The sequence below is a fragment of the Poecilia latipinna genome, unplaced genomic scaffold (genome assembly GCF_001443285.1).
Source record: "Poecilia latipinna isolate Pla-1442-1.1 unplaced genomic scaffold, P_latipinna-1.0 Scaffold1620, whole genome shotgun sequence".
NCBI lineage: Eukaryota > Metazoa > Chordata > Actinopteri > Cyprinodontiformes > Poeciliidae > Poecilia > Poecilia latipinna.
The window spans coordinates 184463-209233 of record NW_015114236.1 but is presented as its reverse complement, the minus strand read 5'-3'; the positions used below and the strand labels follow the sequence as shown (position 1 = coordinate 209233).

Sequence of the window (24771 nt, the reverse complement as noted above, 5' to 3'; positions counted from 1 at the left end):
CGTTGGTATTGACTCACATGACTTAGAATGGAGTTTCTGCGGTGAAATCAGAGGGATAATTCCGTCATACGGAAGAAACTTTTTAATTTTTTTTTTTTTTTGCTTTTAGCAGAAGCAGCTTCTTTGTTACAAATTATCTGTAAACAATCTGAAATATTACAACAAAAAGTGAGGCTATAAAATGAGGAAAAGTTGGTGCTAAAACCTGAGATCACAACAGTACAACATTCAGGACTACTGTGGATTACTCAAACTTGATGTGTCTCTTCAAATTGATTAGTCTAAGGTACGTAAGCTACAATCGAAAAATACTTAAAGATACTTAAAATTAATTCTTAAATAATTTTTAACATCACTCAATCTTTCCCTGTGAATAACAGCTCCAGATATCGTCAGTAACTTTTAAGTGTATAACACAAAATTTACATTTTGTTTGTTATACTTTTTACTTGAGTTACAATTTTTACACCCAAAAAGAGAATTTTTATTTTGTGTGTGTGTATATATATATATATATATATATATATATATATATAAAACCATCTGTTTTTTTTACTAAAAGTTTCTGGCAATTCCTGGCAAAGGACAAGCACTGCTAAGGTGGGTTTTCTCACAAGTCTGGGTTTGTTTCCTCAGCATTTTCAGTGCAATCAATTACAGAGGAAACTGTCGTGTAGTTTCTCAGAATACTGAAAAAATAAAAAACTAAATAAATGCCGGGACACAATCCTACAAACCCAAAGCATAAGCAGCTGAGGTGAGCTGGAGTTATAACGCCCTGTAAAGTAGAAAACATTGAACTCAACAACGTTGCCGAACTAAGGACAGTAAAAATAATAATATAAAACTTGCACTTTATTTTGTGCACATTTTGTCTCCAAACACAATATTAATAGTCAAAGTGTAAATCTAAGTACAGATAGTTTTTGATGAAAGCTACATTTACACAGACTGACAGAACCCGGATCACAGTGGGAAAACGAATCTGCATTATCATCACGCTCAAATAAATCCTCCCGATTCAGGCTGCTATGCATCTTGAATTTTTGCAGTAATTTGTGGCTTCAAATGTTTGAAATTAAAACATTTCAAGGTTCTTTGTTGTCGTGTTTGACTTTTCGAAATAAAGTTATTGGCACTCAATTTGTACACTTTTACTTTACGGAAAGTACAAAAGCCTCACGAGAACGTAGCTGCTGCCGAGCGTCGGAGTTTATAAACACAGGAGACGAGGCTCAGCTGTTCCAGTCTTGAAATCGGAAACAGTCACTGGCGATCTTCCAGACGGGCTGATCGCTGTTTGGTGAGGCCTGAGCTGTGAGGAGGAAATTCTGGTTGAAGAATCGCTGTTTGTTCCCTTCGAACTTCACGATCCCACCAGTCACTACCAGCAACGTGGTCTGGCCTTGGGTTGCTTGTTCTGTGAAAAGACAATGTTATGAGGATGTTACGTTATCTTGTAGCGATTACATTTTTTTTTTTGCCTAAAATTATTTAAACTTCGCTGACCATGAACCGGCTGACAGTCCAGAGTTTGAACCTGGAACTCGCTGGATGGCAGCGACTCGAAGAACTCTCCCAGAGCGTCCTGTCCTGAGACCGCATTGCCGTTCCACACCAACGTGGCTTTGTCCAGGTAGAGCCGGGTCAGGTTCTGAAACGCACAGGTCAGTCAAAAACAGCAGCCACGAGCAACCCGCACCATCTTAAAACAGAAATCCATCTCCTCTGCCGGACTGGGTCTGAAAGTGTTGGTAATCTGAAGCTAATAATGCTAAAAATTTATTTTAATCCAGCATTATTAGACAGGACTGAACCGGTGGTTGTCTGTGTTGCTATTGAATTTTAATACATTTTTTATGTGACTATAACAGCCATTTATATTCCACAACCAATAAATTAGCACTTATTCAGTGTGAAAAGATTTTTTGAACAAATTGGGCAATATCACAGTTGTAATTGACACATTTTAAATTTTATGATTTCTATGAACATCTAACTAGCAATTTATAATTTCTTGTTTTCTCATGAGCATAAATCTGATGGCGCACAAAGAGTCTTCTGTGCAAATAGGACTGGTGAGGAGCCTGAAGAAAAGGTCTGCCCTACCATAATAAATGTCAATGTGAGTTTTTTGCCCATTCAGATGGGACAATAGAAAGGGTGCAAGTCACATTAATAGAGGGTGTACCATCAACAAGTCTTTGAAATTTGAGGAGATTTCAAATAAAAATATGTTGGACTATGTTAATGAACTGAAAATGATTCAAAACATGGCAAATATAAACACAGAAATAGTTAATCATAGACAAAAAAAAAAATAAAAACTTCTACCATTGCCATTTCACTCCCCAGACCTAAAATAATTTTACGAGACCGTGCTAAGAGGAAAAGTCAATCTATCCTGCTGTAAGCTTGTAGTGCTATCCTAAGGGATAAAAAAGAGTTAAATAAAGTATCGAGAGCTTATATAGATGGAATTTTCATCATTTTTGTGTCTGAAACAATAACACAGCAACAAAAGATGAACTTATTTATTTCAATGTGTTTTTTTTTTCTTTTTACACAAAGATTTTGTCCGTTAATCTGTTAACAGATGTGGAACAAAGATGTGTCGTGGATGCCACTGCTCCCTACTGACGGAACTAAGTAACAGCAGATTTTACGAATTACAAACACGTCTCTAAACTGCAGTTTTTCCACCTGAAACATGCCCATACGTCAACATGCAGGGTGCAATATAACTCGAGGGAACATGGTTGAATTTATCATTCTGGGAACAAGACGCTCACCCTCCTTTTCTTGTCCACACAGTCGTAGTAAATGTTAACAAACTCCTCGGCATATCTGCAAGACTGGTCAGCATGGGTCCGGAAATCCTACAGAAACGAGGCGAAGTAAATACCGTCAGAAGTAAATAAGCACAATGAATTTAATACTTAAAGAAAATTTTGACTTGTCAAAAAAAAAAAAAGGAGCACGCGTACAGGAAAACAGCTAGCTAGTTAGCGGTTTGGCTAAAAAGAAATGAAAATAAACTTGTAGACATGTTGATAAACCTACCAGCGTGCTCGCCATGTCTGCTCATATATGGAACGAAACAAATAACAAGGGGAAACGGTAAGAGTTTATACGTATTAATTGTATATTCTTCTTCCACCCCCCCTCTGATTTATTCAACTAACAGTGCGTCCATCTTACATGTTTTACTTCCGCCTAGCAAATCTCGTGACTACCAAAATAAGATGTGCGTTCTGTCGTTTTAGCCAAATTCAGTAGCGCCACCTAGAGGGGATTGTTTGAGGGTACCGGTAAATTGTCTTTTAAGCATATTGACAATTGTTTTTCAAAAATGTAGAAAAAAATCTTTGAGGAATGATATTTTATTTCTCTTCATTTATTCATTTATTTTTGATCAATTGTGTTTAGTTTCGCAAAGATTTTTAAATTTTCTTTATAAGAATATACTTAAGTATATACTTTTATTATAGTGTTAGTTTTGATGTCACAGTCCAATTATCAGTGGCTGCCATCTGGCCACTCCTTAAAACACACCCTGGAGGCCTCCCTGACCCAAGTATTTATGTTTCTATTAATAAATAGGTTTTACGAGGAATAATTAATATTAATGACTAAGAAATTATACATTTAAAATGTAGAACTGAAACATTCTACGTTTATTAAATCAAATTTATCTACACGTCTAGTAAAACGACAAGCGTATAGAAGATCAAAGTCGTATCGGCGTTGATCGGCTTGAGCAGTTGCGGGCTTTTATTTTGAAGAGACCGAAGTGCACCCACAACGGATGTGAAGCTCATAATTTCCTGAGTCATCCTCCAGCTTTTAAACGCAACATCTTCGGTCACCTGCACAAGATTCAACAACTTTACCGTCACATTCCAACACATTGAGTGATGGAGAGCTCCGTGTCTAACGTGGAGGTCTGCAATTTAGCCTTCAGTGGGCAGTTCGACAAATTAAAACAGTCCATGCTGTCCGACAAAACACTTGTCAACAAAACGGACCAGGTCAGCGTCCCCGCCTTTATGTGCTCTGTCGGGCTGCATCATTTGTGACTCGAGAGGGAATGGAGCTAATGACGGCTGTCTGTGGTTTCAGGACGGCAGGACCGCTCTCCACTGGGCTTGTTCTGCTGGACACACCAACATCGTGGAGTTTCTACTCAGCCTGGGAGTTGAGGTCAACCTGCAGGATGATGTGAGCTAAGCTTTAAATTGTGACGCATTCTCTCCACGTCCTCCCTTGTGATGTGTTACCGTTAAGTTGACGTAAATGGATGTTATTTCAGCGTGATGTGTTATCCACTCCCCAGGCCCTATGGAGTCCTCTGCACATTGCTGCATCTGCAGGAAGAGAGGACATAGTGAGGTCTCTGATAGGCAGTGGAGCCCAGCTGAATTCAGTTAATCAAAATGGATGCACCCCTCTGCACTATGCCGCCTCTAAAGACAGATACGAGGTACAGTGTCGTTTGTGTAAAAGCAGTGGCAAAAAATGCGAAAGACTCCATACTTGTGTATGGGAGTGTAATTTTATGCCTTTGCATTCTTCATCTGGTCACATTTGGTCATCTGCAGTCTTGCTGCAGCTTTGGTCAGCTTTTGTTGGGGTTGGGTGTGACGGATCAACATAAAGTAGAGTAATAACTGAAGTGGTTCTCAACAAAAATCCAAAAAGTGTGGCATGCATTTTGAGCCAAATGTTGTATTTGCAGCCTCTCGCCACTTGAGGTCCATCACTACCAGCATTTATTTATTTTAAGTTTGGCCACATATTCTTAATAAGATTTAAATCTGGACTCAAGACATGGAAAAAGCTTTATTCTAAATTGTTGTATTGTAACTCTGACTGTCCATTTATGGTTGTTCAGCTTGAAGTTGAACCAGTCTTTTGCACGCTCCCAACAGGTTTTCCTCCAACGTTCTTCCATCTCCTTATCAACTTTTACAGCCTTCCCTGGCCCTGCTGATGGAAGGTCTCCCCATAGCAGGATGCTGCCACTGCCATGTTCTAGTTTTAGATTTAACAAAACAGGCTTGTTGGGCAAAAAGTAAAATATTGGTTCTAATCTGGCCATAGGTCCTGGTGTCCTGTTTATTTAGAATTTCTTTCAATATAGACTTTCTTTTTGCTACACCTCCACAAACACAAGATTGGTTGAGTGCATGAGTGTTAATGATCCCGTTAACAGATTTGCAATTGTATTTGCTACTTTTCCAGTTTTTGTTTTTAAATTTTATTTGTCTTCCACTTCACAAATACAAGATACTTTGTTGATCTGTCATATACAATGCTAATAAAGTATATTAAGTTGGTGGAAAAAGTTCATGGGATAGAAATACATTCTTGAAGTATAAAGAGAAATTGATTATTAGAGTAAAAGGCGTGAATTATTCTCTGTACAATTCCTAAATCATAACTGCTTTGTTGTGGTAAAAAAAAAACAGCTATAATGTAATTATAACAGCCTTATTCTGTTGTTTTTTTTTCGTCTTGTTTTGAGTAAAAATATTTTATTTAGGAGTAATTTAAAAGGCATTCTATTTGTGTATTAAAATGTAACCCAGCCCAGTTACCTCTGGGCTGGGTTAAGTCCCTGATGATTCAGGATCCTCACCCATCAGGAGTCAAAAATAATCCTATTAATCACTTTACTGCTGAAGTGAATTTACAGCTGTGTCTGGTATAGATCTCCCTGCACCAGTTCTTTTGATTAACCACAACCATTAATCAGGATCTGAGGGAAATTCAACGTAATCCAAATACTTTATTCATACCAAAGGGGGAATTAAATGTTGTAAATTGTATTATCCAAATATTGTTAAAGTGTCACTGTGGTTAGTGAAGTTCTCAAAATTCAACACTTAAAGAAAGAGGGGGGGGGGGGGAAAACCCATATATTTAGCTTCTTGTTGCATATTATAAACACGAGTTCTGAACATTTTTGTTTTGTTCTGCCTACTTAGTTTTTTTGTTTTTTTGTTTTAAATAAGCTCCAACCTGTCAGAGCTATTGTATCCAGGAACAAAATGAGACTATAAGCATTCATCATGTTGTAATCATTCTGCTACACCAGGAAGCACTTGAAAGATGAGATACAGACAGATAAAATGTTTTAGATATGAGTATGACATTTTTGAATTCACACTGAAAAGTATGAAACTGTATCCACTCATCACTGCAGTGTACGAAGTGAACAAAGCAGCCTTTATGTTTGTGTTAAGAATGCAGGTAGTCCAACCACACCTTTGTAATGTGAACTGTGTGGGAATTTATAATGCAGGGATGAAGACAACAGGTAACCTTTACTCTTAGGTGCAATTTAAAGAATCACAAGAGAAAAACACACAATTTAAAACTCTAACAGTTTTAAATGGAAGGCGTTCTCTCTGGGATCGAAAACTTCAATGTAGAACAGATTACAGTTCCACCAGGTCACTGTGCCGTCTGAAAGTCTTGAATGTGATGGGAATGACTGTAAAAATCAGCTCCAAATTGAACAATAAGGACGCAAAGACATTTGAAATATATTCACTTTTGTTTTGAATCAGCTGAAATATTTTGGCTCTCCTGCCCTTCCTCACTAATGGAACTGATGAGTGTAGAGAAAACAATCAGTAAACAAAAAAAATTAAAAATAGAAAATCAAGTTAAAATAGCTTTATGTTGGTTCAAATAAATGCCACAAATGCACACAATAAAGAGATGATGTTGATCCTTCGTCCGGAAATAAAATTGAAAACCTATCGATACATTTCCACAATCTCAAAATGACAAGCCAGGAGAGGAACAGACAACTTGTGGTAACAGGAAGAGTTGCTGAGATCGACAGCTGTGTTAGTTGTTCATTTAAAGAGAATCTGGCCTTTACGGAAGTGTGCCAAACCAAACGAAATCCTGCTGGGATTTAGAGGAACCAGCAGTTACTGTGGAAGGAAGTGCTCCGATCAGATGAGACCAAAATAAACCAACACTCCACATCATCCTGAGGACACAGTGCCGCAGTGAGTCAGTGGTGGCAGCATCATGATGTGGTAGCCAGAGCTAAATATAATATGGTTTTAGAGAAGGGCTGGAAAATATTCTCCTGCTGCAGCAGGAATAGGAGAATTACTCTAAACATTAATATAAATACACTAAAATAGTTTAGAGTTTGACCCAGTCAAAGTCCAGACCTAAATCCAGTGAGAAACTTGCAGAACTTGAAAATCGATGTTCAGATGTTCACCCGAAAAGACCTGGAATTATTTTTGTAGCAAAACATTGTAAAATTTTCCTTCCAGTTCCAAACAACATTCCGACGGCTTAAACAAACAAACATTAGGAAGTAAGGTGAATAAATTAGTGACGTTACAAAAGGTACTTCTTTTTTTTCCATTACTGCCAGTGGAAAACTTCTCGTATAGTTTCCCATTGGTCTTGGTCACGCCACCTTCTAGTTCTGCTCTCACATCCTACGCTGCTGGTTAAAATTTCCTCTAGGAAGTGGCGACCGAAAGAAGCCCTTGAGGGCGCCGAAACATCGGATGAGGAAATGGGCTTTTCACGTTTAGTGGGAAGCAAAGTTTAAAACGGGGTTACAAGAGACAATTCTGTCCCCTGTTTGCAGATCGCCTTGATGCTGCTGGAAAATGGAGCGGACCCCAATGCCACGGACAAGTTGGCCTCCACTCCCCTGCACAGAGCGTCGGCCAAGGGCAACTACCGTCTCATTCAGCTGCTTCTCAAGCAGAGTGCCTCAACGAACATCCAGGACTCGCAGGGCAACACGGCGCTGTACGTGTGCAAACACATTTGTCCAAAATTGTCACAGCCGGCGTGAATTTAAATGTGTAGAACGAAAGCATGAAACATGTTGCCAGACCAATAGGTCATCAGTTGAAGTTTTTACCTGACTTTTATGAAAACATAAAGGCACCCATTTATTTTTTCCTCTTACAGCCATCTTGCGTGTGATGAAGAGCGTTTGGAAGCAGCCAAGTTGCTGGTAGAACACGGTGCCAGCATTTATATCGAGAACAAGGAGGAGAAGACCCCCCTCCAGTTGGCCAAGGGCGGCTTGGGGAACATACTCCGCCGGATCGTGGAGGGGTGATGCTTTCACTGACCCGCTGGTTGTGGTTTGGTTCAAACCGCTACCGTCGGATCCCGATGAAAACCATCATCTCACTCAGTCCTTCTTGAGCAGGCCCGTTGTTATTTGGTGTGGTCGGTGACATGTGAAAGAGGCATTGGTGTTGAAAAGGGGTTGGACTGTTTTTGAGGCTGATCAGTACCTCCTGTTGGGGTTTTGAGACTGACGTGTCTATGCACAGTTTTTGCAGCAGCGCAGAGTGTTTTCTGTGAAAGTTAAAGTGTAGAAATGGCAAAAACTAAATGTCAAGTGGTGATGAAATCTGGTTGGAATAAATTTGTTGTACCTAAATAAAAAAAAAAAAAAAGGGGCCTTTTGGATTTTTTTTTTTCCCTCAGTGTTTATTACTTTATTTCGTAGTGGAGTCGCACATGGGTCTGTGCTCGGTGCCTTTTTTTTTTTTTTAAACGTCTTCAAGGGTTTTTTCTAAAGGATATCGTTTTAAGTTTGTTATTCAGCAAAGTACTAAATTTAACTCCAGGTGACTTGCAGCACAGCTTCTAAAGTCAAGGATGACCTTAAACACATCAGTGAGTTAGAATGTACAACAAACATCTATTCAATTTGATCCATTTTGGTCCAGATTCATACTCGATTAATCCAATCTCTGACCACCCAGCAGTGGGTGGAAACTATCAAAATGTATTGTCTTTTTGTCTTTAGATCTCTTATCAAACACAGCCGGAGCTTAAAAATAAAACTTACTTTACAATTTGAAAAGTAAATGCAGGTTTCATTCATCACCATTATTCAGGTACCCTGTGGTTTTGCCAAGTTTCGGTTTCAGAACCGCATATTTTCTGTCAGTGTCCCCTGTGGTTCCCTTTCCTTGAGAGAAATGCCAGCATGAATGGTACTTTTCTTAGATGAACAGAGCAAAGAATAATGGCCGGCAATGCTGTGCCTCTCCCTCTTATTGCTGTGCACTGTTGACCAGCTGGCTAAAAGATGACTGACACATTTTCTGTTTTTTATTTCTTTATTTTTGCTTAGAAAAACATACAAAATTCAGCAGAAACTTCAACTGGCAAGCTATGACTAACTTACCAGCCTATGTCAGCTTGTTGGACTCTGTGAGGGACAGAATGTCAAAAAGTGTCATATTTTTTGCCGTGGCCCCTATGCTCCCACCAGTGTGCAGGTGTGGGAGCGTAATGGGTAATTTTTTTCTACATTTTTGCATAAATCTGCTTTAGAAACAAAATAACAAAGATGTTCCAAGTAAAATTATACAGTAATGACTGTATTAACCAATGTATCGTTTTAACATCAGAATAAAAAAATGTCCATTTCTTTATTTTGTACTTTTAATACAACCTGATACCTAAATATTTTTAATCAAGGCCATACCTAAAACGCAGTTTCGGTAGACAATGGCCGTATTGTGATTTGAACAGCAGGAGTCTCGATACCTGTCTCACTAGTAATAACTATGAATGTTTTTCAAACATAATCAGTTATCGCAATAAGTGGAAGAGCCTTATAACCACGTAGTGCATAGTTGAGTCAGGCCACGCCAAACAGGTGTTAGTGGGAAACAGCCATGAAAGACTTTTAGACGGTGACAAAATTGGTGTTACCTCATCGATTTCAACCTCATGGCCACCCACAAATCTGTTTCTACAGTCATTTGCATGAAAGCGTGGTGATGAATGAAAGATTTTAAGTATCCTGTGAATGTTCCCTGTTACTGAAACTATTTGTTCTGAGATGGCTCATGAAGTCATCTCAGTGAAATTTATACAGCAGGTGTTGGTTTCACACAGATGTCGAGAATCGTCCCCCCACACGCACGGACAAATCTACAACTACTGTTTGAATTTGAAAGGAGAGGAAAGAGTACAGCTTTTTTTTTTATAAAGTATATAACTGGACTAAATCTGTGTTAGTTGCATTTATGGTCAAATTTAAATAAACTCAGATTCTGTTAGAGGGCTGAAGTATAAAATGGTATCTTTCCTTTGTTGTCATGCTTAAATATTTCACGTCATGAAACAAGTTTTATTTTCAGACCTAAACAATGCAAAAAGCCGTTTTCAAATAATTTTATTCAGAAACAGAAAAAAAAACTGTGAATGTTTTGTCTTAATAAATATTTCACAGACTCCCTTTACAACCCTCTGCAAAAATGCAACCCTGCATTGTATTTTTTTTTTTTTTTACCATATCAGTATTGGTCCAATGAATAATCACTATTTTAAATATGTCACTTTATAGTGAATCTACATAATGCGTTTTACTGTTTGAATTTCTTAAATATTTATTATTATTATTATTATTATTATTATTATTATTATTATTATTTTCAATTATACGTCAAACATTTTTCCCATCTTTTCAGTGGGGTCACATCTTGTAAATGCGGTCGCTTAAAATAATGAAAGCATAAAAATTCCATTCAAATGTTTCTCGTGACGTCATCACGTTGCTGCGCTCTGGAAAGGGAGGAACTGCTTGTCTTGTTCCTCACGACACGAACAGAGGGGTTATAAAATAAACGGCCTCCAGCAGTCATTGTACTTCGCTGTGGGTGGTGATATCATTAAGACTGATTGAAGTAAGAAACTACGGACCCGTCCCAAAGACGTGAAAAAGGTAGATATTGAGATTTTCTTACCAATGCGGAACTGCGTATTTGCATAAAGTAGCATCGTGCTAATCTAACTAGCAAACATAGCTGCTGGTTGCCACTCCGGTTTAAAGGACACTGTTAGAAACAGGAGCCAAAGTTAAAGTCCAAACTGAGAACTTCAACTGAACGCATTGTTGTGAATACTTTTAAGAGGATACTCTGCTTTGTTTCACATGATTCAGAGTTTGTGTAATATCTCCCGTGGAACTGGATTAAGGTGACGGTAATCAAGTTTGCTTTCGTCTCCGACTTTAAAATTAAAACAGTTTTAAAGCTAATGTATGTCCATTCAAAATTGTGGGCGTGCGTTTACTGGCACATGGTGGTAAAGTACCTTTTAAAAGTTTCCACTTTCAGTTTTAATAAAGCGTAGGAGGGAAGGGAGAGGGGGGGAAAACTGTGAGAATTTAATTGTGTTGCCGACCGAGCTTCCTGATCTGATCACAGCTTTCTTGGGAGGAATTTCGACACGTATGCAGTGCAAAGATCACAATCAATAAAGTAAACGCCGCCTTTTACAGCAGCTTCACACCATCCTCAAACTGATCGATGTTTGTGTATAATTAATAGGTTTAACCTTCACATCATGATTTAAAGACATGTCCACACCGGTATGACAACAAGGTAGTTGCAATTAAAGCCACCCTGATTACGCCATTACATTGTTGCCATGAATTCCTAACATGTTTTCCAACTTCCTGTGTGTCAAGAACACAGTGTACCATTCTGCCCATAAAATATGTTGTGTGCTCATCATGGTAACTAATGTTCTTGGAAAGGAAAAGTGTTTTAGATTTCCCTCAGTGCTCAGTGTCGCCCTTTGAGAAAAGTTATTATTACTGTCTTGTAATGGAGTACTGAGTTACTCCCTTTGGAATGCCCATCCCGCACATGGTCTATTCAGCGTCTGCATGTGATAAACGCTCGGCTGCCTCTCATAAAGGGCCCATTTCAAAGCGTACATATTACCTAACACTTTCTGTCTTTCCTCCTCAGATATCCTGCCCCTCTGAAACTTTTACCCGCCCAGCAATTTCCTCGCCCAATTATGTCTGAGCAAGGCGAATACAGCAATTTGGAGTCAGATGGCTGTCCTGACTTCTCAAAGTTCGACAATCGCTTCCAGTCCTTCCGGGGATCCACCCTGGCTCGACAAGTCCCACCTGAACGGCTGGCGAGGGCGGGCTTTTACTTCACCGGCGACGCAGACCGCGTCCAGTGTTTCAGCTGCAATCAGACTGTGGAGAACTGGCATAGTGGAGACACACCTGTGCAAAGGCACAAGGAGGTAAATGTATTTATTGATTACAGTAAGAACAACTTGTTTTGTTTTGGGGGTTTTTTTGTCTCATTTTTCATGTTGTAATCGTATGTGTCTTGCCTGTGCAGGTTTCTCCATCATGTCGGTTCCTCGTGTGCTCCCACCCAAACAGCATGAAGCCGAATTACATTACCCCCCTCATCTACGACGAAGTTGCAGAAGACATGCAGTACCGAGTGTCCACTGGTGAAGTGGTCGACGAGACCCTCTACCCCAGGATACCTCACATGAAGAGTGAACAGGTCCGCCTGGACACCTTTTCATCTTGGCCCTCCACTGCGCCCGTAAGACCCAGAGACCTGGCTCAAGCCGGCTTCTACTACTTGGGACAGGCCGACCGGGTGGAGTGCTTCTGCTGCGGCAACAAGCTGAACAACTGGGAAAACGGAGACCGCCCTTGGGAAGAACACTCCACACACTTTCCCAACTGCTTTTTCATCCTCGGCCACGACGTAGGGAACGTCCCTCTGCTGGACAACTCAGATGAGCCGATGTTGGAAGATCAAAACGTGAACCAGGGGAGAAATATGGAGACTTTCGAGGGGAGGCTCAGTAGCTTCGCTCATGTTCGGCACCCCGTCGACCACGAGAGGCTCGCGAGAGCCGGTTTCTACAGCACAGGTAGATCACATATATGAAATAGGAGCAGAGAAAGTGTTTTAATGCTATTATGGCTTTAACATAGAACTGTCGGCATTGTCTTTTTTTTTTCTTTTTTTTTTAGGGCAGGAAGACCAGGTGTTATGCTTCTGCTGTGGTGGAGGTTTAAAAGGCTGGGGCCCTGATGAAGACCCCTGGGAAGAACATGCTAAAGAATACCCAGGGTAAATGCTAAATGCTTTTTTTTTTTCTGGTTGTATACCTACACTCCATCCACACTGATATTATTGTTGCTGTCTTCCTATTGATGCTTAAATGTTTTTTCTCTCTCTCTCTCTCTCTCTCTCTCTCTTGATTAGATGCAGCTTCCTGTTGGAAGAAAAGGGAGCTGCTTTTGTCAACGGCATTCAGCTCAAAGGAATTGAACAAAGAAGTGCTGTGAGTATTATTTTTTTTTCCATTTTATGTTTGATTATCTGATACAACATAAACGCTCGCTTGATATTTTATTATTTTCCATGTTTGGATAAATTTATGAGGAAAAAGACACTCATTGATGACAAATGTCTGAGCTTCCAGACCTTACGTTCTGTGACGGTGTCAAAAAAAACTATGTTTGAATTTCTAAGGAATAAAGCTTTTCCTGTTAAAACATCTATAAATTATGTTCAGTTTCGATTTGTTGCATCACAACTTAGGTTTTTAAGTTACTGTCAGAATTCATAAATTAGTCATTAACTAAATTTTATTGTCTAGGTTTTCTTAGTTCAGGATTTTAAATTGGACCTTTGGTTCTTAATACAAAGCAGATTTCTACTTTTTTTTTATTTTTGCAAAAAAAAAAAAAAATTAAAAACAAAAACAAAGGTATAACAATTGTGCTTTAGAGATTAGGATAACTCAAGCCTAGATTTTTCATTAAAGGTGCTCAAATTTGATGCAAACATCATGAAATTTTGTAAAGTAATCCTACCACATTGTCCAATGGATGCTAACAAGCATTGTGCTAGTTTAGGATTTGTGAAATATGTAGATAATAAAAGTCAAGTAGGTAAATGTTTTGTTCCTAGATGTCCCAAATGTTATAAGACCTTGAAATTTGAGTTGGGCAAACAATGAAATTTTGGATTGGAAAATATTTACAATACTGTAATATTAGTTTTAAATGTAACTTTTGTTGCTGGAGTTGGGTTTTAGTAAATCTTCTACATTTCTTATGCATATCTAATGCCATTGAGTTACTTGGAGCGCGTTGTCATTCATAACTTTCAGCTATTGTATAACATTCCTGAACAATATGCTGCGTGTTAAACTACCATAACATTGATGCCTTCTAGCGTGTTCTTTTTGAAACAAAATTAATTACTGATCCTTGCATCTCTTTGTGTATGTGAATGTTTATTATTATTATTATTATTATCAGCAGCAGCACTATTGTTGTTTCTTTGCATCAATTCAGTCATGTGCTGAAAATGACTCCCTGTTTTGTCTCCTAGGCTTCAAGTCATCAGAATGGATTTTCAGCCAGTGAAAAAGGTAATTATTTGGATAGTGTAATTTAATTAGAAAGCCCGAAAATGAATCGAAAACATAAAAACTAGATTGGTGCTATCCATTGAAATGAATTGGGTTCTTCAATAATGACTGTCGGTAGAAAATATTCTAAAATTACCATACTTTTTTTTAAATTTACTTTTTATTTATTTTTTGGAACCCTGTTATTACAGTTCTGTGCATTTCTCTTTTTGTACAACAGACAACGTAACGATTTGTAGTGGAATTACATGCAAGTAGTTGGGCATCGTATAATTTCTTTAACCCGTTTCTTTTAGACGAGGACCCAATGGAGAAACTAATGAAGCTGCAGAGGGAAAAGCAGTGCAAAATCTGCATGGACAGAGATATTTGCATCGTCTTCATCCCGTGCGGTCATCTGGTCAGTTGCAAGCAGTGCTCGGAGTCACTCGTCAAGTGTCCGATCTGCTGCGGAGCCATCGCACAAAAAATCAAAGCCTACATCGGTTAAGGGAAAATACAAGCTGCTGTCTATCATGGATGCTGCTTTATGTTCTAAATGTTATAATTTAAAGCAGGTGTGGTAGGTATGTTGTTCTAGGAGGGAATTTGTAGATTTCACTAAGAGCAGCAACATATACACAAAAAAGGTGGTCATTACCTTTTTTTTTTTTTTAAACTGACAATTTGACTACCTGTAGATGGCTTTGTGTTTTCCTCTTTTCCCACTCATAAAGAAACTATGCTTCAGCACCTCGTTGGCCTAAAAAACGTGTGTGGGTGTGTGTGTGGGTGTGGGTGTGTGTGTGCGTGTGCATATGAGGGGTTGTGAAACAAATTAATGTACTAGTTTCATAATACATGTATATTAAATGCCCTGTAATATACTTACTGTTGTAAATGCCTTGTAATTATACATATATATTTTAAGAAACCAATACTTTCACAATCACTTGTATAGTAAATAGCTGTGTATTGTATGTATAGCATGTTGTTGTGTCTTTGTTTTAATCTGTGTAACATACATGTAAACTCACATTTTGGGCAAACCTTCCCTTTCTCTAGTTTTGTGTGATGACTCTAATTTTGCTTTATCCTAAATTAAGCGGCTGAGGGGTTTCATTCCTCTCGCATTGCATAAGCTAATGCAGACCCTGAGATGTTGGAAGATGTCAATTTTTCATCATGCAATATTTTGTGTAAATTAAACTAAATAAATCTTTAATAATTTGACTTGAGGTGCATTTGTTTTTTTATAGCTTCAATTTCAACTTCTTTACTGGGATTGCAGTTTCAAACAACTCCAAGCCAACTTTCACTTATTAGGCAGGATATTTGATTACTATTCCAAATGGGATATATTGATGTGTTGATTTGAACATGCATGAGATTAGAAATTAGATGCTTCGATATAATATGGGCATGGGCAGCAAATTCATTAAAGATGCTTATTGGCATAAACTGATCTTTTACTCTGACTGGAGTGCAGACAAAAGGTCAGCAAAATTAATTGATAGTAAATTGATTGCAATCAGTGTTGTAAGCTAATATACATTGAATGAAGAGCTGACGAGTTGTGATATTTTTGTATATTCCCAATATCGTGGTGTACCATTTAAAATTCTGGTTTGTTACTCCTCGTCTTAAAGGGGGTGATACAGGTGATCTAGTAAATACCCAGTCTTACTGATTTAAAATAGCTGTAATCAGTTTTAAAAGCCTGTCTATATGTCCATTCTGTTCAATTGTGCACTTTAAATTTCCTTATCTGTGCATAAGGACAAGCCCCGCGTTAAAAATACGGATGCAGTACCTATGGGAGGCCACTAGATGTCAGGCCATCGGCTTTGTTGCTAAAGAGGTCGATGTGGCCGCTAGGTGGTAGCTCTGCACCAGGATTTCCTCCTCCTAGGTCGTCGAAACAACAAACCGAACTACGGAGCGAGCGGGGTGAGAGAACGTCCGAAACTGCCTCTGACCGCGACTTTTAAACTCTTTTTTTAACAGATTTGTAGCGGGGTTGGGCGAGAGACTGGTTAAGAATAATAAAAGTTACGATTGTGCCCCGACTACATTTTACAACAAGGTAAGTTAGCTGTAAAATGGCGGAGAGCTATGTGGAACTTAGTTGATTTGTATTTTGCTAGCCAGGCTAGCTGTGGAGGAGCCCAGAGCGCGGATGTCTGCCTGAACCGAGTCGCTGCGCTAGCTCGCGGTACAGAGCTAATTTGGTCGCTAGCTGGCTAGCGGAGTTAATTTTCGGCACAACTGCTGAAATTACACAATTTGTAACATAAAAAAGCGCTCTATTGTTTTTATGTGCACATTTACCCGCAATTTATTTGTAAACAAAGTGTTTGGTGCTTATGCAATACGGTACTGGAACTCCCGAGGCAAGATGGAGGACGCAAGGACGTGATGTTTTTTTTAGGTAAGGCTAGCGCTAGCTGTTAACATGGCTAACTAGCGGTACTTGTTATCCGCTTGTTAAATGCAGTTTAACTATTAATATGTGCTTACTTTGGGACACATTTTGTCTGTAAGTGCTAAGTGGAAAAAACGGACTTTATTCTCACGTACACATGGTTGATTAGCGTCATTGTGTATTAGCTAATTTTTTTTTTTAGCTTAGGCTAGTACAGTAGAGCTTACGTTGTTTTGTTGTTATGATGTGGTCTTACAGACGTAGCGAACGAGGTTTTAGGTGGAAAATCTGTCTGAAATACTTCGTAAATGTTCGCCGCCTTGCTTGTTCGACAACAAGCAGCTAGTTTTTGCCGAGTCGTGCATGCTTAGTTCATCAGATCTCAACTAGCTGACGTCGAGGAAAAGACGCCGAGATCCTCGGTTCCTTAGCTGGTGGCGCTAGCACCAGCGGCGCACCGGTGTCAATTTTGACAGGAGCCGACGAGGAGCGCAGCTGCGTCGGCGTGGTTGGAGGGAATTGAGAGGGGGATTTTTTGAAATCGCTGTTAGCCTCCATTCACATGGACCTGGTTCAAGGCTTCGCCTCTCTCGACATGATACTCTGTTGCTTCTCTGTTACAACTTTATAAGCGGCGCAGCCCGATTTGGCGCCACTTTTTCAGTCTACACCCATAAAACCGTGTCGACTTGTCAGGTACGATCCCATCATGAGCGGGGAAACGCACATAATAGTAACACCTGAAGAAATACTGTTTTAAGATAAGTTGCTACCAAACGCATGTTTTCAATAGTTTGCCCTGCGCTTTTCTTTCCTTTGGATGTTTACTCGTATTTTCTAAGGAACATATCTTGTCATAAGCGCCGCTTTGCGCATGCAGAACATCGAGATCTTCTAATTGAATTAATTCCAATCGTTTCATTAAATTGTTCAGATTCTGTTTACGTAATTTCTAAACCTAATGTAAGTTACACTGGACCTTCTCCCAGAGCGGCAAATTGCACGGGTGGAGTTTGTTTGCGTTTCCCAGGACAGAACATTTTGTCTCCCGTGGCGTTTTAATTCCAGCCCCTCATTGCAAAGGAAGCGTTTACATTTCTTTGCATTGTTGGGGGGGAAAAAAAAATCAAAACACCCAAAAAGTTCTGCCTACTTTTCAAGGTGATATGTATGGATGTCTACTTCACAACCGTGCAGCGCTTTCTCTGTGGCCTGTTGATGTTGAGCCTGCCCTTTGATTGGTTTACATATGTATGGGGCGGAATGGACAGCACCATATTTGGTCTTTGAGGATGAAACTCTCTGCTTGCCTGCGTGACGTTGTCCGTAAACCAAAGGAACCGAGGAAAGAGCAGCCAATAGGAGGACAGCAAGCATGACAGTAGAGTTTGTGTCCGCCCCCTGTTACCATGTGAAACTTTTTTTTCTCTCTCCTCTAACAATTGGATTCTCTCTACAGAGACCGATTAATGTTATCACATTATAGTTTTCTATTTGACGCTATTTATTTAAGTGTTTCTTAATATTGCTTATCTAGCTTTTTTCTTTTTACTATTTTCTAGGTCACATGCAACCTCCCCCGTCTCATTTTTTGAGAATAATCTTAAGTCAGTTGTAAAGTTGACGTTAACCAGAAGATGTTACAGAAATGATAGCAGCACCAGAGATACCACCAGAGTTCGCCTACCCTCAGTAAGTAACTGCTTTTTGTTTGTCATATATACACACACAATTTGACTTGCGCTGATGTATGATGTTCACTAAATAAACATACACTACAGTTCCACTGTATAATAGCAACCATGCAGCCAAATGCAGTTTTAAAGCTACATTCGGTTATTGTCAGTGATGAATCACAACTGATTTGGTTTTTAGAGCTAATGCACAGTATGCAACTTTAGAAACAATTTGATTGGGAGTTTTTAGTGGGTTTTGAAACTAACTTTTTAAAACCTTGGTATGTCTTTGTAGTGGTGACTAGTCCAAACCTACAGGCCATGTTGAAGTTGATATAAATGTTTAATCTGTTACTTTTTCTGCCTCTGCCAGGGACACAGATACCAGATTCTCCTCAGACACAGACTTCTCTGAGGATCCTGATGGAAGAAGTGGAACTACAGCTAAAGGAAAGGTACGGAAAGCTCAAATGAATACATTTTTCAGTAGATATTAGCAAAAGTGTAGAGTTGTATTCGTAAACTTACCTCATTTTTGTGCTCTGCTTTCTGCAGGGTGGGAAGAAAGGGAAGAAGGCGGCAGGGGAGAAAGGCAAAGGTGGAAAGGGAGCGGGCCGCATAAATGGCCACCATCAGGAGAATGGCATGGAAAACATGATGCTGTTCGAGGTGGTGAAAGTGGGCAGGAGTGCAATGCAGGTAAAAAAAAAAAAAATCTTATATGATAGTAGAACAAAGATAGTTACTATTTTCTGGCTTTATTTTAATGTATTTAAATATATCTATTCCTCTTCATCCCCAGTCTGTTGTGGATGAGTGGATTGAGTCCTACAAACATGACAGAGATGTTGCACTGCTAGATCTCATCAATTTCTTCATCCAGTGCTCAGGATGTAAAGGTATGTTGGTTCAAAGTCATTAAATGCCAAATGAACGTTTCCTAAATTATTCCTCCCTTTGGCAGCGAAGTCAGATGTGCTCTAACTAGTCTTTATCTGCCAGGCGTGGTGTCTGGAGAAATGTTTCGCAATATGCAGAACTCTGAGATCATTCGACGAATGACAGAGGAATTTGATGAGGTAAAGCATCTCAGATATCATTACTATAGTTCCCCCCCCCCCCCAAGACTAGCAGAAAACAGATTTTCCGTTGTAGTTTTTAAGTACGTTTGTTTTCCTGATCTCCCTTGTAGGACAGCGGCGACTATCCTCTCACCATAGCCGGGCCCCAGTGGAAGAAGTTCAAAACAAGCTTTTGTGAATTCATTTCCGTGCTAGTGCGTCAGTGTCAATACAGTATCATCTATGATGAGTACATGATGGACACGGTCATCTCCCTCCTCACTGGACTATCAGATTCCCAAGTCCGAGCCTTCAGACACACCTCAACGCTGGCAGGTAAGTTAAAAAAAAAAATGCTTTCATTTCTGTTTTTTATTGCAAGTATGCTTGATTTTTGCTACAGTGAAATTAGTTTCTTCTAAAAACCAAAGTGATGAAACAGAAGCAGAGATGCACCAGTCAGGCTTTTTTCTGGTTGATGTTTAAAATAGTCTGGTCTCATGATTTTTGTTTCCTTTGTTTTAAAGACTGTTAATGCATGGGGAAAAACAATGAGCTGCAGGTTCTTTGATGTGAAACACAGTTTGAAGTCCAGTTTCTGACTAAAAATAAAGCAAAATTTAGATCATCTCCATTAACGCATTAATTCGTATGTCCCCAAGCTGATTTCTGTTTTGTTATACCTTAAAAGTGCATCACAGTACTTGCTGTTGGTTGATGTTTGTTTAACATGTTTGTATTATTTTTTTTTATTACTCGAAATGCCAACAAAGAGAAAATAAACAGTTTGACATTTCTGGTCATACTGAGAGAAATCTATTTGTGCACATAAAATTAAAACGTAGATTAAATGTATTGCTCGGTTTATGTTGACCTGATTATTGAAATGATTGAAACTGCAATACTTATACAGCCATTGGAAAAAAGAAAAGAAAACCAAAGCAACAAGTTCCCTACATTAAGCTTTTTTATTTTCTTTTGTAGGAACTGATTTATTTACATTTTGCACCAAAGTATAATAATCTTTACAATTTTGATTTCTTTTATTGAGTATAATATGAAAAACATAAAATTAACATTCAGAATATTTTCTTCTGCCACTTTTGGTCAACTCTTATTTGCATAAAGAATAGGGAAGACGTCTCACCTGGTGTGTGAAAGCAGATGTTGTAAACCAGGGATTTACTAATATTTAAAGCCGGGGCGTCTTAACATCCGTCACACAGACCGACGTGACTCTGCTGCAGCTGATTAAAATAACTTGACTCTTCTCATCATACCGTCAGGTTCTGTTGGAGCCTGCTAATGACCCATTCATTCAATTCAGACTTGCAGAACCAAAGAAATGTTTAAAGCATGCAGAACATTTTGGTGACCAACTGTTGGCACTACTGGTTTAACACAAAATAATGATGGACTTCACATTCTGAACTTGCTTTAGCATCTTTTCTTTTAGCTGTTCGCACAGTTTAGCAACAAAAGCAGTGGTTTCTATATTTAAATGTATAGATTTCCCAAAAGTCTACATACGACTGAACCTCACAAACAACATGGAAACACTGTTATAATACACTCAGCCTTAATGCTATCTGCTGACGTCCTCGCTCTCGTAGTCTGAGTAAACTACAGAATTGACTTGGACTAATTACAACTTCCTTTTTTTTCCTTACATCTCTGTTATGTCTAACTTAATTTTTAAACGCCTAACTGACATTGAAAATGGCAAACTTTTTAAATCACTTCTTTAAACTTCCACACTGAAAAGTGTTGTCAGCACAACCTGGTGGAGCTTAGTGTACTGATTGGAAATAAAAGACGCCGTTCTTGAATGTCTGACCGACCCGAGCCAATCAAACTGAAAATTGGCCTGAGTCCAGTCACCAGTTTTTTCTATGTCCATCTGTAAGTTGTAAGTCCTTTCATATACACGAGGTGTTTCATGGTTCACAGTTGGCCTTGTACAGAAAGAGTTTTGGTGTTTCTGCATCGCTTTGCATCAACTTTTGTCTCTTGTCATTTTTGTCGTTCCTGACAGCCATGAAGCTGATGACAGCCCTGGTGAATGTAGCTCTAAACCTGAGCATTAACATGGACAACACCCAGCGCCAGTATGAAGCAGAGAGGAATAAAATGGTTGCTAAAAGAGCAAACGACAGGCTGGAGCTTCTCCTTCAAAAGCGTAAAGAGGTGAGCACTGCGCAAATATAAGACCGTAATTTAATTAATAATAGTAGTAGTAGTAGTTGTTGGTGAAGAGGAACCAGCAGAATAGTAAAACAACAGAATAGTAAACAGTTTGTTTTAATGTTACACTTTGTTTCGTTTTGCATGTATTTTGTGCTTGGGTTTCCTCCATTTTAAGCATGGGAGACTTAACTTGCCCTGTCACGCTAAACGTCACTTGTTTATCGATTTCTTTGTAATACACCACTAATAGTGGTGGTAAAGATTGGTTAAGCTAGGTTTATAGCTGACACACTGACCTAGGTGTGGATTGCAGCTGGTCACCTTTCACTCAAAAGGTTGATTTGGAAGATGTTCGTCCAGAGCAGGTGTGCTAGTATGAAAGTTGTCTTTTCAGGAAATACTGCATCAACGTAAATGTAAACCATAAAAGCCTCTTCCCTTTCTCTGCTCCTGTACACTCATCCTGAACCTCAAAGTGTGTCCTCACAGCTAGGTTTATAATTGAGATATTGAACTGGGCGCTCGGGCGCCAACGTATGTGTCAAGTATAAAAACCTCACCTCTGGATTTGCTCGCGCACGCTCAACGAGAACTTTCAAAAGCGTATCCATAAACCGGCTGAGTTATAGTCGCTTTTTAGAGTTTTGCTTTGAGAACGTGAGACTGAAGTGAGCGCATATATCTTTGTGACCAAAGAATAATGAGTCATGTTCTGGCTCTGTGGCCTCTTTTGCTATTTGGTAAAGTTACAGGTGTTTTTTCATCTATAGTATTTCTCTCAAATACTGCATTCACTTGCATAAATAACCAATCATCACTAGAAAAGCAAAACATTACTAAACAGATCATTAGGATTTGGGAAAACACAAGACTTAATACAATAAATATTTATTGTATTGTCAATGCTACTTCATTACCTCGTCAAATTTCCTGTTAGCTATTAATAATTTTGCCACACAAACTCGGCGGATCGCTGGTGGACTTCCTTAGCTCCCCTACCACCAGGTTCAGCAAGTTTTCTGGGTGATTCCCTGTGTGATTGATTGAGTCACCCACCAGTGGGTCGGGGCATGAAATGCTAAACGATGCCGCATGCTAGCTGAGCTAATGCTACAAGCTAACGCTACAACACTGATGTTTAACAACTTTAGAAGGTTTGTAATACTGCGGTATCTGCCATAGTGAAGCAGTAAATCACTTGGAGGATACAAGCTAATGCTGTATGTGGACATATTAGCTTCACTGCTTGAAATGGTGGAAATTAACGTGACGACTAAATACTGAAGCAACATAACAAACCAGCCAGCCAATTACAGACAGGTCTTTTTCATCCAAAGTATTTCTTTCAAATACTGCATTCACTTGGATAAATAACAAATCATAGCTAGAAAAGCAAAACATTACCAAACATTACCGCTCCATTTAGTTGTAATGGCATGCTAATGTGGCTCCTACCCTGCTGATCACGAAAGAAAATATTCAGCAACATTTCCAGAAAGACAAAAACGTGACATGTGATATATCAGCACCAACTTCCATATCGACCGATACTAGTGATTTTTTTAAATATATCATCTGATTAGAGAAAAAAAAATACTTTTTTTGGGTGGGGGTGGCGGTCGGCGGTCATGTAGTAGTTGTTTGATCATGTGACGTTGAAATGTAGTGCAGTGCTGCTATTGAAGGAGTGAATTTCCCTCGCTGTTAAGATGAAACTATATATACTCTTATAAGATGAATTCACTGTTATATTTCGCAGTTGACATCATTCATGTTGAGTAGTTGTTGCAGCCCTAATGTGGAGCTGTAATCTGAGAGTAAGTGTGTGGGTGAATAATAAAGTGCGGTCGTGTACTACTCTTCTCCTAGCAATGTGTTAATACTAATGCAACATTCACTGGTTTCCCCACTTACTGTGGAAACTATAGATCAGCTCGTGAATCATGAGTTGAGTTTCACCAGTTAAAGTTTTATCACATTTCTTCTGACATTTGGTGATGGACGTTTGCTAAAGACGTCTAAAAAGCAAAAATCCTTAGTGAGGTTCTCCCACCATCAACTCAGTCCCACTGCTAAAACGAAGATGTGTGGTTTTCCACAGCCAGATAGCCAGGCTGGAGGATCGTTTATGTTTTTGGCCATGAACTAGGCAGATTAGGAACAAAACTAATTCAGGAGTTCAACGTTTTGATTGGTCGTCCATCTCCATCAGCAGCTCTTTAGTTGGTGCTGAAGTGCCTGTTTACCTCTGCAATCGGTTTAGAGGCGTGAGCAAAAAAAAAATTTTACTGTTCTGATCAACCAGGAAGTGGAGAGTGATCCTATTTATAAAAGCCTGTTGCTGACTGGATGAAGGTTTTTTTTGTTCCAGATCAAAACTGTAACTCAGTCGGTGGTAGATCTGCTCTGCAGGGTTACTTAGCGTGCGATTCCGGTTTATGCAACAGCATCCATACAACCAGGCATCCATCTGTTAGCTCAGTTTGTAGCAGTGTGACATTGCGAACCGTCACACTTGGTTTGTTTCAATCCCTCTAGTTACTGTCGTCTAGGATTCCCATTTGACTTGCTGTTATTTACATAAAAATAAAACAAATTCTGTTTTATTTCAGCTCCAAGAAAATCAGGACGAAATCGAGAACATGATGAATGCAATTTTCAAAGGCGTGTTCGTTCATCGATATCGGTACGTCTCTGAATAAAACTTTTTGTCACAGAGAAGAGAAACTCAAAATCTAGACTGCCTCTTTTCTGAACGGACTCTCGTGCCCACAGAGACTCGATAGCAGAAATCAGGGCCATCTGCATAGAGGAGATCGGTGTGTGGATGAAACTGTACAGCGATGCCTTCCTCAACGACAGCTATCTGAAGTACGTGGGATGGACGATGCATGATAAGGTACGGTGCTCTTCAGACTCATCTTTGCTGCTGCTGTTGGTAAACTTGTAGACTGAAGGTTTAAATACGCATTTCACGTGTGTATTTAAAAAAAAAAAAAAAAAGTGTTTGAATATCCCGCGCTGTTTCTGACTTGGTTCCAGCAAGGGGAGGTACGTCTGAAGTGTCTGACAGCTCTGCAGGGCCTCTACCACAACAGAGAGCTCAATGCAAGACTGGAGCTCTTCACCAGCCGCTTTAAGGTCAGCACCACCTGCTGGACGACTTTAAAACTGCAGCTATGATTTTAGTATAGTC

At 39.2% G+C, this 24771-nt stretch overlaps 4 protein-coding genes across 8 annotated transcripts in view; 3 read left to right on the top strand and 1 right to left on the bottom strand.

Annotated features, from left to right (window-relative positions):
- Nucleotides 1-837: 837 nt before the first annotated feature.
- nxt2 (nuclear transport factor 2-like export factor 2) lies at nt 838-3238 on the bottom strand. Its single transcript, XM_015059338.1, has 4 exons — nt 3064-3238; nt 2793-2879; nt 1510-1654; nt 838-1420 (listed from the first exon to the last, which is right to left on the bottom strand). The coding sequence occupies exons 1-4, from the start codon at nt 3076-3078 to the stop codon at nt 1236-1238; spliced, it is 432 nt and encodes a 143-aa protein (XP_014914824.1). The 5' UTR covers nt 3079-3238; the 3' UTR covers nt 838-1235.
- Nucleotides 3239-3796: 558 nt separating this feature from the next.
- On the top strand, nt 3797-8474 carry psmd10 (proteasome 26S subunit, non-ATPase 10). Its single transcript, XM_015059337.1, has 5 exons — nt 3797-4031; nt 4123-4221; nt 4337-4483; nt 7634-7800; nt 7966-8474. The coding sequence occupies exons 1-5, from the start codon at nt 3918-3920 to the stop codon at nt 8117-8119; spliced, it is 681 nt and encodes a 226-aa protein (XP_014914823.1). The 5' UTR covers nt 3797-3917; the 3' UTR covers nt 8120-8474.
- A 2112-nt stretch (nt 8475-10586) lies between these two features.
- Nucleotides 10587-14862, top strand: xiap (X-linked inhibitor of apoptosis). 2 transcript variants are annotated; one of them, XM_015059335.1, is made up of 7 exons: nt 10587-10753; nt 11787-12078; nt 12180-12732; nt 12836-12935; nt 13071-13149; nt 14208-14247; nt 14544-14862. In XM_015059335.1, the coding sequence occupies exons 2-7, from the start codon at nt 11839-11841 to the stop codon at nt 14735-14737; spliced, it is 1206 nt and encodes a 401-aa protein (XP_014914821.1). In that variant the 5' UTR covers nt 10587-10753; nt 11787-11838; the 3' UTR covers nt 14738-14862. The 2 variants fall into 2 exon arrangements, with proteins under 2 accessions (XP_014914821.1, XP_014914822.1); XM_015059336.1 differs by lacking the exon at nt 10587-10753 and adding an exon at nt 10789-11291.
- A 1222-nt stretch (nt 14863-16084) lies between these two features.
- Nucleotides 16085-24771, top strand: part of stag2b (STAG2 cohesin complex component b) — a 28582-nt gene continuing 19895 nt past the window's right edge. For 2 of the 4 annotated variants that reach the window (XM_015059330.1, XM_015059327.1), the window contains exons 1-11: nt 16116-16312; nt 18214-18343; nt 18701-18782; nt 18883-19026; nt 19130-19226; nt 19330-19406; nt 19520-19724; nt 21424-21575; nt 24188-24261; nt 24351-24474; nt 24618-24716. In XM_015059330.1, the coding sequence (XP_014914816.1) occupies nt 18300-18343; nt 18701-18782; nt 18883-19026; nt 19130-19226; nt 19330-19406; nt 19520-19724; nt 21424-21575; nt 24188-24261; nt 24351-24474; nt 24618-24716 (1098 nt within the window). In that variant the 5' untranslated portion in view covers nt 16116-16312; nt 18214-18299. Of the gene's footprint in view, nt 16313-16419; nt 16658-18213; nt 18344-18700; nt 18783-18882; nt 19027-19129; nt 19227-19329; nt 19407-19519; nt 19725-21423; nt 21576-24187; nt 24262-24350; nt 24475-24617; nt 24717-24771 lie in introns of those variants that run through there. The other 2 variants (XM_015059328.1, XM_015059329.1) reach the window with 2 other exon arrangements.